We start from the raw sequence: 19283 nt of genomic DNA, 5'->3' as shown, positions 1-19283 counted from the left end.
AAGCCATCATTCAGACCACGGTAATACCCAAAGCTCACTGGCTTGGCTCAGAGGAATTACCACCTCTATAAATGACATCTTATTTGGGGGGTGTGTACTAATAAGATTTGTTGTGCCCTTAAAATTAGGCATACTGCCATTATCTCACTGGCTATAGTTTGCCAGGGTCTCTGTGCAGTGGTACTCATTTCAGTCTGGTGTACTTAGAAGATGTAGTTACTATGCATTAGGGAGGTGACAGGCTTCATGGTGTAGGACAGTGTCTCTGAATTGGGCATATGACACTTAGAGTGAAGTCTTGAGCTGAGTTCTAATGTTCCTGTAGTTTTTAGGCATTCCTTTGCTTGTCTGTGAAGTCAAAGTTAGTTTATTGCTGAAAGCCGTACTTGCTTTTCTGGTTATTTTCTGTCACACTTCCTTCAAGTGTTCTGCTATGTAACACAATCACAAAAGAACTCACACAATATGTATTCACTGATAAGTGGATATTAGCCCAAAACTTAGGATACCCAAGATATAAGATACAATTTGCTAAACGCATGAAACTCAAGAAGAATGAAGACCAAAGTGTGGACACTGTGCACCTTCTTAGAATTGGGAACAAAACACCCAGGGAAGGAGTTACAGAGACAAAGTTCGTAGCTGTGATGTAAGGATGGACCATTTAGAGACTGCCGTATCCAGGGATCCATCCCATAATCAGCTTCTAAACGCTGACACCATTGCATACACTAGCAAGATTTTGCTGAAAGGACCCAAATATAGCTGTCTCTTGTGAGACGATGCCGGGGCCTAGCAAACACAGGAGTGGATGTTCACAGTCAGCTATTGGATGTATCACAGGGCTCCCAATGGAGAAGCTAGAGAAAGTACCCAAGGAGCTAAAGGGATCTGCAACCCTATTGTTGGAACAACATGATGTACTAACCAGAACCCCGGAGCTCTTGTCTCTAGCTGCATATGTATCGAAAGATGGCCTAGTCGGCCATCAATGGAAAGAGAGGCCCATTGGACTTGCAAACTTTATATGCCCCAATATAGGGGAATGCCAGGGCCAAAAGAATGGGAATGGGTGGGTAGGGAAGTGGGGGGCGCTATGGGGGACTTTTGGGATAGCATTGGAAATGTAATTGAGGAAAATATGTAATAAAAATATTAAAAATAAAAAAAAAGTGTTCTGCTATATGGTTTTAAATGTATATAAAATTATGAGGAAAACTGAAGTCCATTTTTTAAAAAACGAACTTGCCTTTCTGAAATTATATCATACTTGTAGTCACAGGAAACATTCCATAGCCCTGCTGAGTCCTTATGAGCTCCTACATGACAGCATGTATCTCCTTGTCTTTCTGTCTTTCCCTTCCTCCTGCTGGTCACATGGCCCATCTCATCCAATGTGTAGCTTCGGTCATATCTATGTGGCATTTCACTGGAGTTGGACCCTACTTTGAGTATTTATCCTGAGTAGTCATCTGGAAATTACGGTCAGAGTTCATTTGTTGTGGCATGGTTGGCTTCATGAGTGGTTGGTTATCTGTGCAATAAAACTCTTACATGAGGCATGAGGTTGTTTTAGCTTGAACTCATTTTCTCACAGGCAAGCAATATCCACTCTGAGGAGCTCTTGAGAATCCTATTGGACTTCCTTTGAGAATTTAATAATGCATGTGTACCCTCAAAACAAACAAAAAACACCACCACACAAAACAGGACAGACTCCTCTGTCCTGGTCCTACTGATGATTTAAGTTGTGCCTGCCCATTGTTTCAGCCCAGTGTAGTGTGGGAGCTCTTCTGGAAGAGGAGCCACCCTACCACTAATGTGACTTTATTGTGGAGAAAATGCCTCTCTGTGTTTCCATTCTACAGAGGAGCAAGAAGGCAGATCAGTTCTATACTGCTACTGTAAAGTCTACCTGGGAAAGGGGCCTCATTTGCAGTGGGCCACCTGTATCTTTTGACTCAGCCTTTCCAAATATCAGTGTCATTGTGCCTTAAGCCCTTTAGTTTTTTAGATTTCTCTGTCTTAACGTTTTGATGGTTGAGATGTATGTTAATTATCTTTTTGATTTGGATCTTGCTTGCTGAGTTGGGAGAGGAAGTTGAGTGAATCCAAGAGGAACTAGGATGCTCTCTTAGTGTAGTGGAGAGAATCTTTGTGCTCTTTTGGATCTCAAAACTTGTTTTAATATTTCAGTAGCTGTTCTATCATAAGTAGAAAATAGTATTTGTTTTCCATTAAAGCAAACTGAGGAAGCTTTTGCAACCAGAGGTACCCACTAATGGGTCAGTATTTGGGTGCCTAGGCTTGTTTGGTTTTGGGGGGAGATGTCTAGGTTAGGATCTTGCACCAAAGCCCAAGGTTTGTTGACATAGGAGGTAAGGTAGAGAACATTTGCTGCATATATGGCCAGAGACTGACTGTTGTCATCAAACACAAAACTGCCATCCTGTAAAAAATCAAGGTGAACTACCAGTTGATTACTATTTGGTAATTGAGAACCTTGAGAGTTTATTATTTTATATTGTTTATTATTATTATTTGTGTGCATGTATATGTATGTGTTGATGTGGGTATGGCTTACAGATGCATGTTACTGTGCCCAGTTTTACATTGGTGCTGCAGATCTGAATTCAGACCCCTTAGTGCTTTTGCAGTCATCACCTTCTCGAGTCTGCTTCCAAACTCTAGAAGATGGAAAGAGGACAGCTGCTTCTCCCAGTGTGCCCCAGATTTGTGCTGTTGTGCTCGGGCTTCAGTGGCTTACTTTCTCCACAGTGATTTTAAGCTTTTGTTCCTGGAGGCTTCTTAGAGTGGTTATTTAGTTGCCCCCGTAAACACTAAGCACCTTCAGTGTAAGACAAATAAATGTTTGTGGCTTTGTGACCGAGTGAGACTCAGCATGGATGAGCGTAAGTACTATGATGGCAGGTATCTCTGGAGTTGAATAGTGCTCTGTGCTTTCCATCATCTGTTTGGTTGGGTGCTGTCAGTTGACCATGTTGTGCAGCCTAAGACCTGAGCAGCCTGGTGACTAGATAATTGCTGGTTTGCCACAAATGCCCTTGGGTCAGTGAGCAAAGTTTGTATAGGGTTCTCTGTGGCCTCCTACCTCGACTGTGTAGGTTCAGGTCTAGCACCTTCCCCGTTGTGCTCACTCTTTACTCGTTGGGGCTGCAGTTAACATGTTTTTATTCTTAGTAAAGAGAGACATTACCAGATAAGCAGATTCTTGAATGACTGACTGGCACACATGATCACAGTGCTTTTTCCTGGCAAGTGGACAGAGCTGTGATTTCATAGATACTACTTTATGAGAGGTTTTGTTATTGTTTGGGGATTCTACTGTAATGAACTTTTCTGAGATTGGACTTGAATTAAGTACTTGAAGGGGCTCTGTTTGGAAGAACAGCAGTAAAAGCACACTTTCCTGTGTGGGCTACTGATAAATGAGAATATTAACATTCTACATGTTTTATTTTGTTTACAAATAAATCTCACAGTCACTGAAAGTTACTTTTTTGCTTTGGACTTTACTCAGTTTCAGTAGCAGATTTAAACTAAATCTGATAAAACTTGAGTTGAGAATAAAGCTAAGTTAATTAGCTTATTAATAAGTAACTGTTAGGAAGTTAAAAGGACTAAGTGGGTTTTATCAGTAATTGGATTTAGACATCTTAATTTTATTGTTTGAGTTTTGAGTACTGGTGCTAAGCAGCGTGCTAAGCTTAGACTTGGGACCATAGATAATTTGATTTCATCAACAGAGAATAGATAGAGAATTAAAAATCTAGAAATCTAGACACTCTAAAAGTGGATTTTTTTTTCCCTAAATCCACAGCTGTGTCCATTGCTTTCTATCTGATCTGTCACTCCTTTTAAGATGGGACAAACTACAGTGAGACGAGCTGTGGTAGCCCTTGGAGGCATATGTCCATTTCTTTGGCCTTAAAACTTTAATTACTGGCTCTGATCTGACTGAGCACAGGCTGGTGTGGGAAATGAGCATGGTGCCAGATACTCAAGGTCTGGCATCCTTGGTTAGTCTGGGTATCTTTTTGTTACAGACTCAGGATAGGAATCTACTAGCTTTCAAAATGAGTTCCTTTGAACTGGGTATCTGTAACTTGCTGTCCATGATCTTAGACTTTGTCCATGATTCTTACCTTTTGGGAATTGAAGCCATGCTGAAACTGTCAACTTGCCAAGGAGAAAAGATGGAATTTCCTGAAGAAAGTGGAATGTGATAGTACACACAGGCTGAGATGGGAGGATCATGAGTTCAAAGCCAGTCTAAACAACACAGATAGACTATATTTTAGTAGTTTAAAAAGAAAGAAAGAAAGCTGGGTATTTTACGCACATGCCTTTAATCCCAGCACTTGGGGGCAGGGAGCAGAGGCCCCCTTTGAGTTTGAGGACAGCCTGATCTACAGAGTGAGTACTAGGAGAGCCAGTGCTACATAGAGAATTCTGTCTAAAAAACACAAAACAAAACAAAAATTGAGCCAGAGGGCTGACTCAGCTGTTAAAATCTAGTCTCACAACCAAAGGGAAAAGGCTGTTGGTAATGGGAGAAGAGAAAAGTGGGGGGAGAGGGAAGAAAGAAATTTTCTAAAGAAACCTATCAGAGTGTTTCCAACCATCATATTACCCCCTTGAAATCTGATCAAGACCCCTGAGAGAATAAAAGCACTTGTAGAGTAATTAAATATTAGCTGAAAAAGTTCCCAATGGTCTTTATCTCAGAGCCTTTGCTGTGTAGGACTAGTGCAGGACAGGGCAGGGCTTTGGCCAACGTGAGGAGGAAAAAGTGTTGCCTCTTCTGTGATGGTAGTTCAGACAGGGATGATCTAGTCTTTAAGCCACTTTATTAGCCTTCTGTCTGTAGCATTAAGTTATTGAGTGAAACTTGTCCTTTCACAGTTCTAAGGAACTCTTGACAATGAAGCTTTCATTTATAACTGGAGGGAGGTTACACCTTGGCATCATTGGGTCAGACAAGCACTTCTAAAGTCTGTTTTTCATGTATGATTGTGTCATGACAGTTGATGGTTCCTGTTTTTGTTTCAGATGGGAATGACTGGTACCACAAGTCCATTTGGACAACCCTTTAGTCAAACTGGAGGGCAGCAGATGGGAGCCACTGGAGTGAACCCCCAGTTAGCCAGCAAACAGAGCATGGTCAATAGTTTGCCTGCTTTTCCTACAGATATCAAGAATACTTCAGTCACCACTGTGCCAAATATGGTAAGTTGCCCTTTGTTTTCTGTACTGAGGGGTTTGGTGGGTGCTTTGGCATATGGATTTATGGTGCTCACAGTGAAAAGCTGTAACTGGGTGTGCATTGGTGATAGCATCAGAACCCACCTCCTAAGAGCTCTCTAAATGTTATGAGCTAGCAACAAGAAGGGCAGGGAAGGCTGATTTAGCTGCTCCTCCCAGATTCCCTTTGTTGATGGTGAGAGTTATACACGTGAATTATTTTACCGTTCTTTCCAAATTTATGAATATCAACAATACTGGCTTACTTGTTGTTAGTGGGTTGAAGCTGTCAGTAGAAGTTTGATTTGTGTTGCAGTTAAAAGACTATGTTTTTGTATTCAAGAATTATTTTGTACTGATGAGACGGTATTAGGTCTGACTTGATAGATGATTACATATCATCATTCTTAAGAGTTCCCAAGCTATAACAGAAATTGTATATGAAATCTCTAACCTAACAAGCCAATGCGAGTGAGTGTCTCTTTCTTCCCAGAATAGAATCTGTTAATTTAGAACATTGAAGGCATCGTATGCAGGTGGTGGCTGGTTAACCTCTCAACCACTTCTCTTCCTTACGTTTGTTGGTGACAGTGGCCCCTCCATACTTCCATGTACTTGTACAGTAAAATGACTTGGCAAGGTTTAGTGAAAACTGACCATGCTCTTTAGAAAGTTGTCTTTTAACATGGAAAAACTTGTCATTTTGAAATACTAGTAGAAGAATTCCTGAGTATTCTCTATCTCCTCCCTCCCCCTCTGTAAGATCTTCTCTAACCTTAGTATGTGCCAAGGCGAAGAGAATGACAGAGTTTACAGCATGCAGTGTTCTCAGGCAAGTGTTGAGTGAGGCCTTTTCTCCATTAGTGTACAATCAGAAAATGGGAACAGTGAGATGTCCTGGGAAGACAACAGCCCCCACCCCTTTTAAAGCTGTAAAATCTGCCTATTTTCAGAACCACTGATGATTTCCTGTTCTTTGTTATTAGGACAGTCCCCTTAGCTCTCCTACTCTGCTAGCTTCCTTTCATTAACTTTTGGTTGCCAGGGTTGTGGACACAGTCTTAGCCTCTGGGACCTTAGAGTCAGCTTATATACTGCCTGGCCTCCCTCTCTCATGCTTTGTTTTCAATTCTCCCTGCAAAGACAGTGGCATGAACTCCAAGGCCAGCTGCATTACCTGTGCCTCCTTGGTAGCTAGGCACACATTTAGACTTTAGGGGGAAAAAAATTCTATTTTTCCATGATGTTCTCTGTTTTATACACAGGAATCCCTGACAATGTTTTCCTCCCTTTCTACTTTTAAATTTCTCTCTGGCTTCTTAAGTTCCTTTCTACACTATTAATTCCAGAATGTTAAAATTCCTGTACTCCAGCTTCCTCTGCTAGCCTTGGCTGCTACTTTGGAGACCTCAACTTGCTAAGTGTAGTATGGACGAGGGTTGCACAGAGGGACTAGGCAGAGGGCCTGGCCTTCTCCTTTCAGGACTTGAGCAGGGCTCCTTGCAGCCTCAGCAGTGGTCAGTGTTCTCACACAAGGCCACCTAGAACCTTGGTAATGTTTGGCAATAACCCTGGCCCACTATCCAAAGTCCTTCCTCCGTCCTGGCTGTTACAACCCAGTATCTTCAGGCACTAAAGGACTAGGCTCTTTGGGGTACAGCTTTTCCTATTGGGAACCCTTGCTTTGAAGAGTGGTCAGGAGGAACAATAGCAGTATGTCTCATTCCTTTGTTTGTTTTCTGGGATTTTGGAAGAATTCAGTCAACACTGTTCCTTAACCCCCCTCAAAACCATAGTAAACCTTCATAGTAAAGCTTTTTTGTCTACAGAAGCTGTAGTGCTCACTCAGGCCACCTTTCTTATAAAGGTCATGTTTAGAGAAAGATTCATAGATGCCTTTGGGAAGTAAACTAGGTCCTTTGCTGCTTGTATTGTTTATTCTGGAGGTACAGAGTGGGCCAGGCCATGTCCACGCCATGTGCTCATGAGGAAAAGCCCTTAGTGGAACATAGAGGTAGGGCTGATTAAAGGGGTCAAGGCACAGGCTGCAAGTGTCTTTACTTTATTCCTGCTGTGACTTCTTGAGGTATCATCAGCAGGTCCCATTTGATGGTGAGAAAATTAAGGTTCTGGGGGAGTCTTGCTTGTTCATGGCTATGTGGCTTCCTTTTTAATTATATACCTAGATGTTTTAGCAGCCCTGAGTTCCCTGGGAGTGGCTTTCCTAGCCTGTGCTTGCACAGTTTGTTTGCAGTTTCTTGACTGTGTTTTGTGATCTTTCTTGAATTTCTCTATTATATCTGGTGTATTAAGATGACAGATTTTCACATGGCAAGGAAACATTGTTATAAAAAATAGATCTATTACATTAAAAAAGGAAAATATGATGCCCTGAACATAATGTCCTTCTCCCTTTTTTGGGGAGATGAGAAGAAATATACTTTGATAGTTGTTTTGGTTGATTTCTTATTTCAGTAATAAAGGATCAAAAGCAACTTGGGGAGAAAAGGCTTACATTTCCACATCACTGTCTGTTATTGAGAGAAGCAGAGATCATGGAAGAATGCTGCTTATTGGCTTATTCCTTGTGGCTTGCTCAGTGTGCTTTTTTTAAAAAATAGCAACTCAGGTCCACCTATAGGCATCACCTGTAATGGAGCTGAACCCTTTCACATCAGTCATTAATCAAGAAGATGGCCCCACAGAATTACCTACAGGCCAGTCTTGTAGAGGTATTTTCTCAGTGAAGGTTCCCTCTTATCAGAATGACCTAAGCTTGTCTAAAAGTTGATTAAAAAAAATAGCCAGCACAAGAGTTTTTTAGGAGTTGATTGACTTTGGTACCAAACAGTTCAGGTTAGGGACACTGATGCCAGATAATGCAGGTTAAGATCTTCATTGGGTAACTGAAGCCTCATAGTCTTGGACCAAGCAGGGGACTCTTTTTTTCTCTTCTTGCTTGGCTTCAGCATTTCTGTCTCGTGTTGAGACCTATTTCTTTTGTTTGACATGTTTGCTGTGGCCTGCAATGGGCTTAGGTATGGGAGCCTAGAGGGCAGTTGTGAGAGAAGGTGAGTTTTGCTCTTCAGTATAAAAAATTGCCTCAATTGCCTGTGTACCATGCAGTAGTTGAGATGGACACAAAGACCTTCTTAGGTGGAAGCATCAGAAAAGGCCTCATCAAGGCAAGGAGATTTGAAGATGATGCCACAGAGACTCTACAGCAATGGTTGTCATCCTTCCTAATGCAATGACCCTGTAATACAGTTCTCATGCTGTGGTGAACCCCCAGCCATAAAATTATTTCATTGGTACTTCATAACTATAATTTTGCTACTAAAGATGGTCTTAGGTGACCTTTATGAAAGGGTCATTGGATCACCTCAAAGGGGTCACAACCCACAGGGTGATAGATTTTGCAAAAGCTAGTACTTTTGAATGATGACTCTTATTAGGAAGGGCCAACTAGGAAAAAGTCATCTTGCAGTTGGTGTGGAGAAATAGCTCAGCAGTTAAGAGCATTGGCTATTCTTTCTCCGTATTGAGTTTTAATTCCTATCACCCTCACAGTGACTCACAAGCATCTGTAACCCCAGTTCCAGGGGATTTCATGTCCTCTTCCTGGCCTCAATGAGCACCAGGCATGTATGTAGTGGCAGACATACATGCAGGCAAAAACAGGCACATAAATAAAAAAAAATACATATATATTTTTTAAAAAGCTAGAGTTTAGGTAGGGATCTTGAGTGGAAAGAGAGCTGTCAGCTTACAGGGAAATAAGCTGCAGTTTTTGTTTTTTGGTTTTTTGTTGTTGTTGTTTTTTGTCTTTTAATGGTTTTTCGAGACAAGGTTTCTCTGTATAGCTCTGGCTGTCCTGGAGCTCACTTTGTAGACCAGGCTGGCCTCGAACTCAGAAATCTGCCTGCCTCTGCCTCCCGAGTGCCGGGATTAAAGGTGTGCACCACCACACCCGGCTTGTTTTTCTTTTTGAAGTCATTCAAAGGCACCCTCTCCTCCACCCCCCACCCCCAGCTACTTTGTGGAGGTGCTAGTGGCCTGGATATGGTTAGTCACAGTGGGTTATGAGAGAAAACAAGGTTGTCACTTAGGTAGATTATCTACTGAAAAGGTCCTGGTAGAAAACACCTGAGAAAGGTGTCCTTTACAGAGCTGGAAGAGGAGCAGATTTGAGGGAGGGAACAAAGGTGTAGGTGCAAGTGACTGAACTCTGCATCCCAAGAGAGGATGGCAAGTAAGTGGGTGGTATGAATGAATAGGGGAACTGCTGGCCATCTTGGAATCACTGGCAGTATAGAGACAACTTTATGATGTGACCCAGGAAGAGCAACAGATAGATCTCCAGCTAGAGAGAAGGAAAAAAAGCTGATGTAGGAGATGATAGGGGTAATTCACTACAAGTAGAGAAGGGACTTTTGGAGTGTGGATTTGGTGTCAGCTGAGATTAAAAGGCTAAAGAGCATCATTAGGACAGGAAAAGCAGCATAAAATGGTCCATCCTGTGCTGATAAATGGGTGTGACTTCCATGTTTGAAAACCTTGTGATTACCTCTCTTGTGACTCCCAGTGCTTTGGTGTTGGGAGCTACAAAGTGTTAGAAACCAGAAACCCTAGTAGACATGTGGTAGTGTCTATTTTTGAGGATATATTCAAGAGAAAATAGGCATGTTCTTAAACTTTCAGATATTTCTCATTGTAACTCTGCTTCTGTTTTTTTAAATAAAAATAAAATAATAAAAAATATATGGTCTCTATATAGACTTTTGTTAGTAAAGTCTTACCATTTTATGATTCTCAGAGGTATTTTGCATATCTTTCTCTGCAGAAAGATAAGTTCTAAAATCAGGAATGCATATTAGACTTACTCACACATTAAATTTAATTACAGTATGTATACTGCTTTACATGTTTATAAACTAATAAGATTGAAATAATTATTAAATATATTGTATAATGTTCTAGGACATTTTATGTGGGTCTAAAGATTTTTAAATTACTTACAATTTATTGATAAAGGAAGAGAAATGCTTTGTCAGAGGTGAAGAGTATGTTGCCTATCTGTATTGGTTTTGAAGTATGTGGGAACCTTCCCTGAAGAGAAATGTGTGCACAAGAGTGGTGAGGTGGGGTTTGTTTTGTTTTGTTTTGCTTTTTTGTTTTTGTTTTTTTTTTATATGAGTACACTGTCCCTCTCTTCAGACACACCAGAAGAGGGCATCAGATCCCATTGCAGATGGTTGTGAGCCACCATGTGGTTGCTGGAAATTAAACTCAGGACCTCTGGAAGAATAGTCAGTGCTCTTAACCACTAAGCCATCTCTCTAGCCCAGGAACAGTGAGTGGCTCTCCATTTACAAGAACAACACTTGATTCCTGGTGACATTTTGCCGTAAGCTTTGGATTGGGTTTGCAGCCATTTTCATAGAAGTAGGAGTTGTCTTAGGCAAAGAATGTTTAAGAAATAAAGAATTTTCATCTCCATGGCCTAGCAGGTCTCTGTGGGGTTACTTTCTGATAGGAAGTTCCTATATGTAGTTTTTTCAAATAAAAAACAACACTAGAGATATCAGCATTCTTAAGGATGTGCGGTAGGAGAGTCATCTGGTGTGCTCCTTTACTTAGCTTACTTAAAATTGCTCATGAGAATGATGTTATACTTTGTTTTGATTGTATGTTAAAATTTTGAGGTAGAGGTTTGGACAGGACCCAGACAGCTGCTGATAGACAGCTATCTCTAAATGGGAGGAAAATGTGGCTGTTCAGAGGAATTTCAGACAGAGGAGAGTTTCTAGCACTGACCTGTCAAAACACAACAGCGATACTGGCAGCATCTGGGTAGTAAGCCATGCATACTGGACTTTCTTGCCATATGTCCTGGGCTTCAGGAAGTAGCTGTGCATCTCAGTGTGCATGCTGATGATGGGACGTTCTTGAGCCTCTACCAGATTCAGAATCCTCCAGGAAAAAAAGGCTAGGAATTTGTTTCTGTGGTCACTCTGAAACTTCATTGTGTTTCTTGATTAGTTTCCCAGCTTATGGTGCCTAAGCCCCTTTGATGAAATTCAGATACTTCTCAAATAGATGATGGCTGAGTAGTCCTTTTTTATTAGAATCTGCAGTTATATGTGTGTGCCTTTAGTATAAGAGCCAATCTAAATAAAGTGTATGACAGCCATTATTCACTACAATGTTGGCCAAGTGGCCAGCTGTGCCCTGTGGAATGGACTTGCCTTACTTACTTCAGCTTTTATTTGCTGTTTTTGTTTTCTTTCTCTTGGGTCTGGTTAATGAATTGGGCATTAGGAAGGACCGGGTTTAACAGTCAAAAGCTGCATGGAGGCCTGCGTCTCCTCTGTGAATACAACTGGCCTACATCCATGGATCCAATAAATCTCACATGTGTCTGTGTGAACTACATACAAAATTTTCTTGTTTTCATTCTCCAAACAGTATGGTATAACAATTATTTATTTCACATTTTCATTGTATCTGGTTTAAGTAATTTGGAGATGTTTGTATAATCATGTTCAACCTGCAGCCTGTAGGCCGTGTGTATCCCAGGACAGGCTTGACTGTCATCCAACAAGTTTTTAAATAGCAAAATCATGTTACAATGTTGGGCATCTTTTCTTAGAGACTATAGGAGGTGTGCTTAGGTATTTTCCCATCTCACCACTTCATATTCATTGTCTCTTGAATAATTATCTCTTCTTCTAGCTAATAGCTGTGGTGGTTTTGTGTTGACAGTTCATACTATGTAGCCCAAGATAGCCTTCAATTCCTGCTTCAGGCTTCTGAGCATTGAGATAATAGGCATATGCCATGATGCTGGGTCTTGACAGCTGTGTAGATTTAATGAACACTTTCTTTCCTGTTTTAGGCCTCAGCTTTGCATCCTCAGTGGTTTCAGGGTCCTGAAAAGAATCAGTGCAAGCAATACCAATGTTTGAGACATGAAATTCTTTGAAGACCTTGCCTATTCTTGAACATTTACTAGAAAATAACGTTCTTTCTATGAGAGATGGCAAGATAAGTTTGGTTTTTTTTTTTAATATCTGTATGTCTGCAGAGTTTAGAGCATCTTCAGTGATTTTTTTTTCAAGTTGATATTTTGATTTTATAATCAGTTCTGAAAATTCTGCTTTGTGTAAATATACTGCAAAATGGTAAATGTATTGAGGACATTTTGGAAATTCTGTCCTATTCCCAAGCCAAGATTTAATTTGATAATTTTTTTAAGTTGAAACTTGTCAGCGACTCTGCTTTAAAAATCAAACATTCTGATACACTGAAAGTGAAGAGATAAATTTTAAAAGCACTGATTGCTCTTTCAAAAGACCCTGGGTTCAATTCCCTAATAGCGGCTTATTACCATATGTAACTCTGGGCCCCTTCAAGTGCCAGGCACACAAGTGGTTCATAGACACATATCTAGGCAAAGCACCCATGCACATAAGATAAAATAAAATGCATTCTGATACATTATTACTGAAGAAGATTGAAGAGAAATATTCAACGTTTTTGTTTTCTATAATTAAATGATTCTGTTTCTTGAAGAACAGAAGTTCGTATGTGCAGTCTTGAGCCTGAGGTTTTCCAGACAGTATTTGCTGGTGTTGACTCAGCATGTTGGGACGTGCAATATGGAGTGCACATCTTGTGTTCGGTGTGAGGTTGCTACAGTGAGGTCATATAATGTGAAGCAGGCCTCAGGACTGTTGCTGTATTTATTGATTTTTAATTAACCATTTGGTCATTTAATGTTCAGAAACATCTTGCTTTCAGATGTTCTCAGCACCCAACTTAGGTATGTGGTTTCTTCTTTTTACATATTTTCTTTATTTACATTTCAAATGTTATCCCCTTTCCTGGTTTCTTAAGGGGTTGTCACCACAGGCTAAGGAGCTATAGTAGAATAGAGTATAGAGTACATAGGAAAACGAGATTGGAGTGATTACTCAGAACTTAAGCAAGACAGGTGGTGGTGGTGGTGGTGGGGTGCATGTCTTTAATCCCAGCACTAGGGAGGTAGACAGGTGGATCTATGTGAGTTTGAGGCTAGTCTGGTCTACAGAAGGAGTTCCAGGACAGCCAGGGCTGTTATACAGTGAAACCCAGTCTCAAAAAAAAAAAAAAAAAAACCAAAAAACAAAACAAAAACAAAAAACTTAAACCTAATAATCCTAATAAAAATTCATATTAGAATTTTTTAAAGAACCAAGGAATACCAGTATTAGCTATTTTGCCTGTAAAGGCAGTTTGATAGATTGGTGGGTATAACTGATGGGCTACTAAATTATGGTGATCAACAGCACATATGTTTTAGTGTTGTTGTCTGTTGTGTTGATGAAGTACCATGACAAAAGCAAGTGTAGAGAGATGGCCCAACAGGGGTAGTTCATACCTTTAATCCCAGCACTTGGGAAGTGGTAAAAGTGGTATTTGTACTTATGTTCAAGTAATCAAATTCTATACTGTTACTAATTCTCAAAGAGTTAAAGTGTTTTTAACAAGTAAGCCTATAAAGGAAAGTATTAGAAGATAAGATGAATATTTTATCACAGGTATAAAAGCCTTAGTCAAAAAACTGAAAGCAATAATCCTCACCCATCACCGACAGAGACAAAGTTCCAAAGGACTTACAGGTTTAAGTTGATGTTTTAGCTAGTTTTCCAAAATTTATCTTCACAATAAGAATAAAATATGGAAGAAGAATAAGCCTCATAACTAATTATCATGCTAGAGAGCAGCACAGTGCAATAAAGAAAGCATGAGGCCATGCTTCACAGAAATTGCTGCTCAGAACTAGGCAAATGGACCTCTGAGTTGGAGGACAGTGAGGACTATAGCGAGAAATACTATCTTGAAAAACCAAGGTGGGGGATATGTTTACATTATCTCACCATTCTAGGTTAGAGAAGTCACAGAGGGCGTTGGTTGCATCACGCACATGATCGGGAGCAGAGAGCAAGAAATTCATGCAAACATTGATTGTGCTCAGCTCACTTCTCCACTCTCACCGCTCACTTAGGGAATAGTACATCCACAGTGGGCGCTTCTTCCCACTTGAATTAATGTAATAAAGATAAAATGCCTATAGGTCAGTTTTCTTTAAATTTCCTCACTGAGATTCTCTTTCCAGTTGGTCCTGAACTGTTTCAAGTTGACAAAACTAACTACTACTATAAGGCTGAGATGGTATATGCTATTAACCCCAGCACTCATGGGGTAGAGGCAGATAGAGCTCTGAGTTAGAGACCAACTTGGTATACATAGTTAGTTCCAGGCCAGCCAGGGCTACATAGACAGACCCTGTCTCAAAATAAACAAAAAACAAACTGTCAAACCTGAGAATCTGCTACAATGTGTAAGACATATGGTTGTTTTTAGTGAAGCCCACCTGTGTCCTGATGTGTTGGGGTCAGTGAGTTTTGTTTATGTTTCTCAGTAGCTTACTTTTCAAACTAATGTGGCTCTTATACTGCACTAACTTCCTTGCACGTTTATCAAATGACACATTCGACTTGGTGTGACATACCATTTTTCCCCATAATTCCTTTCACTCACCCCTTCCTAACTCCTCCGCTTAGTGTCCTCTTTTATAATTTTTAATCATCAATCAACTCCAACTTGTGCTATCATATATTCCCACTAGGGCTATAGTTGACCTTCCACATCCTTTAAGAAAACCTATTCTACCTGGTGCCATCAACAGTGTATGTGAGATGTGAACTTTAGAGTGTTGACTGGCTGACAAGCATTGCCTCTGAGTTGATTTGTGTAGCAGTCCTGTCAAGTCCAGTTCCTCCCCAGCCTCTGGCTCTTACAGTCTTCCCTCCCATCTTCCATGAACCTTGTGGAGATGACATGATATATATGTCCTATGTGTGTGACTGGCCACTCCACTAACAGTCTCTGCACTTGAATAGTTGTGAGGTTCTGTGTTAACTACTGTCATTTAAAAAAGGATTTGTTTGTGTGAGAGAGCAGGCACAGATGTGCATGGGTGCACACACGCGTGCATATTGAGTCCAGAAGAAGATGTCAGGTTACTTCCTTTATGCTTATTGATTGGAGTCAGAATCTTTACCTGGAACTCCTGCTTGCATTTTGTTGGCTGTTTTAATCTCCCACAGAGCTTGGGGGTTACAGGAGCTCCAAGTTTGTTATTGGGTGCTGGGGTCCAGCTTGCTCCTCAGAGCAAGCTTTTAACCATTGAGCAATTTCTCTGAACTTTTCCAATTTTTATAGTCAGTTCTTCATTGTTTTCCCTTTTTAATCTTTGTGTGTATATTCATGTATGTGAACACATGTATAGGGTGTGTATGTGTATGTGCACATAGAGACCAGAGGTTAGTGTCTGTTACCTTCTTAATCACTCTCTACCTTTGTGTGTGTGTGTGTGTGTGTGTATGTATATATATATATATATATATATATACATACATACATATATATATGTATATATGTGTGTGTGTGTATAACTCAGAGCTCACCAATTCTAGTAGCTTTGAGAAGCTCACCAATTCTAGTAGCTTTGAGAAGCTCCATCTCTGCCTTTCAATGCCTGCTTGGCTTTTTATGTTGACTCTGAGGATCCAAACTCCATGCCCAACGCCTTACTCATTGAACTCTCTTCTTCCCAGCTCTAGTTCTCTAATTTCTTCCTCCCTCCCTCCTTCTCTCCCTCCCTCCCTTTCTTCTTTCTGCCGTGATAGAACTATTAGATAATTTTTGTCAAGGTTTTTCTCAGAAAAGATATAGACTCAAAAGTTAATACAGGAAAACTGAATGGCCTTATACTATCTATTATGCTAAATACTAGATTCCAAATATACTTTTAGCAGCTTTTTGTTAAAACTTGAAACGTCAGCTGGGTGGTGGTGGTGGGTGTCTTTAATCCCAGCCCTGGGGAGGGCAAAGGTGGAAACCTATTTTGAAAGATCAAAAAACAAAACAAAACAAAATTACAACTCTACTTCAATATTGTTGCCTTAAGTAATAGTAATTTTATGGTTTGTTGTTGTTGTTTTTCCTCTAAGACAAGGTTTCTCTGTGTAACAGTGCTGGCTGCCCTGACTGAACTCACAGAGATCCTCCTCCCTCCCCACCCCCACCCCCACAACTCCCCTCCCCCTAAGAGCTGGGATTGTGTACTTCCACAATTTGGAGGGAGGAGGGCGTTCAAGACAGGGTTTCTCTGTATAGCCCTGGCTCTCCTGGAACTCACTCTGTAGACCAGGCTGGCCTCAAACTCAGAAATCTGCCTGCCTCTGCCTCCCAAGTGCTGGGGTTAAAGGCGTGAGCCACCACCGCCTTGCTCCACTGCCCAGATTTTTTGATGTATTCTAATTTTTTGTCTCTTAGGAATTTAGGTAAAGCTGACTAGGCCATTCTAATACTCCATAGTGCTTTGACTAGGGTTGTTTGAGATCATATTTTTGATGGCTGTGTACTGTTTCAGTATAGATCTGATGCAATATTTATTTAGTCCAACTTTGATAGGTATTTATATTTTTCTAATTTTTCATTTATCAATGTGATGCTTAACTTTGCCTATACATTGTAGCGTATCTTTGGTTACTTCCTTAGCAGTGAGTTAAGTGGGTTTACTAGCCAAAGGAATGAATACATATATTGGACTGTTGGTGTAACTCAGTTATAAAGCACATATTAGCATTCATGAAGCTCTGAGTTTAGTGCCCAGTGCCACTAAGAAGGAAAGGAAAGGAAGAGAGGGAGGGGAAAATGACATGGACTTGGTGATGGTGGCACCTTCATTTAATCTCAGCATTCTAGAGGCAGACTCTGGGTCACATTGCAGACATTGTCTCAACTCCTACTCCCTACAACCAGAAGGACTTCACGTTTCCTTTGATAGTGTTCTTTTCCAAGTCTGAAAGTTTGTCTTTTAAATATTACACCGAGCTGTATTTTTACCAGAACACTTAAGAATACTTTTCTTTTCTTTCTTTCTTTTTTTTTTGGTTTTTCAAGACAGGGTTTCTCTGTATAGCCCTGGCTGTCCTGGAACTCACTTTATAGACTGGGCTGTCCTCGAACTCAGAAATCCGCCTGCCTCTGCCTCCCGAGTGCTGTAAAGGCGTGCACCATACCCGGCTAAGAGTACTTTTCTTATATGCCCTCAACAACCACAGTGGTTATTTCCCATACTGTCCATATCGATGGGTAAAACATCTGTTTTATTTTGATTTATTTGATGACCAGTGACATTTTAGAAGCAGATTTATCGAGCTAGGCAAAGTGACATAATTCCAGCATCTGAGAAGTGGAGGGCAGGACTAGCCCAGACTAGGCTCCGTGAGAGACCCTGCCTCAAAACAGCAACAGAACTAACCAAACAAGAGTACAGCTTTTCAAGATGTCATCCATAGAACATTCTTTCTTATAAAGTGCTCAGCTCCATGGCTTTATGTAACCACGGTCTTAGTCAGTTTAGGATATTTTCATTATCCCCAAAGAAACACTGTACCAGTAGCAGCTACTCTTCCAATTCTCCAGAATGTTCAGCTGTAGCCAGTCTTAGATTTATGTTCCATTCCTATGTATTCCTGGACATTAAAGAGAAGTGGAATCATACAGTGTATATATAGTTCTCCCGTTCCCTACCCCCATAAATATGTCATTTCTGGCTTTATTCATTCATTCACTCATTCACTCTACATCCCAATATTAGCTCCCCTTCTCCTTCCAGTCCCCCCTCACACAGCTCCTCCCCCATTCCCCTATCCTCTCTCCTCCAAGAAGGAGAAACCCCTCCCCTGGCACATCACCTCACCTCACCCTGGCACATCAAGTCACACATGTCATTTCTTAATGATTAGAAAAATATTCTAGTTAGAGTAGAACACATTTTATTCTTCTCTTGATGAACACTTGGGTTGTTTTGTGTTCCTGGTTATACTGCTGTGAACTTTTTTTTTTTTTTTAACACATTTGTGTATGAACATGTCCTTTTGATTATCTTGGATATGTGCCAGAAGTGTAGAGTGATGTCCTGATTTGTGTTGAATGCCAGACATTTTCCTAGCAACTTAGGTTCTTTCCAGTGATGTGTGTCCAGTTCCTCCATGTCCCCCTCTACTGGACCACTGTTGCTGTTAGCATCCATCTCTTGTTGGTTCTAAAACTATACTCTGTGGCTTTGATCTTCCCACACCCCACCCTTTATTTGGAGATAGGGTCTCTATACATAGACCTGGCTGTCCTGGAACTCACTATGTAGACAAAGATGACCTCAAACTCACAGAGACCGATCTACCTACCTCCCATGTGCTGGAATTAAAGATGTGAACCACCATGCCTGGCTTGAGTCACATTTCTGTAATAGTAATGCTTAATGTCTGTATTGGTCATTCTTATTTTTGAGAAATATCTAGTCACATTCTTTGCACATTTTAAAGATTGTCTTTTATTAATAGACTTTAAGAGTTTGTGTTTTTTGTGGTTTGTTTTTTTTTTTTCTTAGTGTTTTTGGTTCTGACTGGGTATTAATAAGACCCATGATTTACAACTAATTTTCCCCATTCTTTTCCGATTCCACTGGGATTTTCTGTGTACACCAAACTGGCCTCGGATTCACAGAGATCTGCCTGCCCCTGCCACCTGAGTGATGGGATAAAGACATGTACCATCACACCTAGTTCCCTTTTATCTTTTTAAATAAAAAGCTAAAAATCTGTACAATTGTTTTGCCTGCCTGTATATATGTATAGCTCATGTGTGCTTGGATCTTCTGGAATTGGAGTTATGGACAGTTATGAGCAACCTTATGGGTGCTAGGACTCAAGTCCCTGTCCTCTGAAAGAAGTCAGTGCGATTAACTGTTGAGCCATTTCTCTAGTCCTCCCATCCACTTATATTTTTTAACCATTTTTCAAAATTTTTTCTAAGCTATTGCAAAAATTGTATAAACTATGAGGGTTACTTTTGAGAAGCAACACTTAGTTTGTGCCATTCTTTAAAAAATTGTATTTGTG

At 40.5% G+C, this 19283-nt stretch overlaps 1 protein-coding gene across 2 annotated transcripts in view; it reads left to right on the top strand.

Moving 5' to 3' along the window:
* Positions 1-19283, top strand: part of Crebbp (CREB binding lysine acetyltransferase) — a 132869-nt gene that overhangs the window by 56404 nt on the left and 57182 nt on the right. For both annotated transcript variants that reach the window (XM_029470633.2, XM_021184469.3), the window contains exon 3: positions 5074-5250. In XM_029470633.2, coding sequence (XP_029326493.1) covers positions 5074-5250 — 177 coding nt within the window. The remainder of the gene's footprint in view (positions 1-5073; positions 5251-19283) is intronic.

This window comes from Mus caroli, unplaced genomic scaffold (assembly GCF_978045245.1).
Source record: "Mus caroli unplaced genomic scaffold, Mus_caroli_1 scaffold_17, whole genome shotgun sequence".
In the NCBI taxonomy this organism is placed as follows: Eukaryota; Metazoa; Chordata; class Mammalia; order Rodentia; family Muridae; genus Mus; species Mus caroli.
Note: the sequence above shows the minus strand (reverse complement) of the source record. Positions and strands in the feature narration are given on the sequence as shown.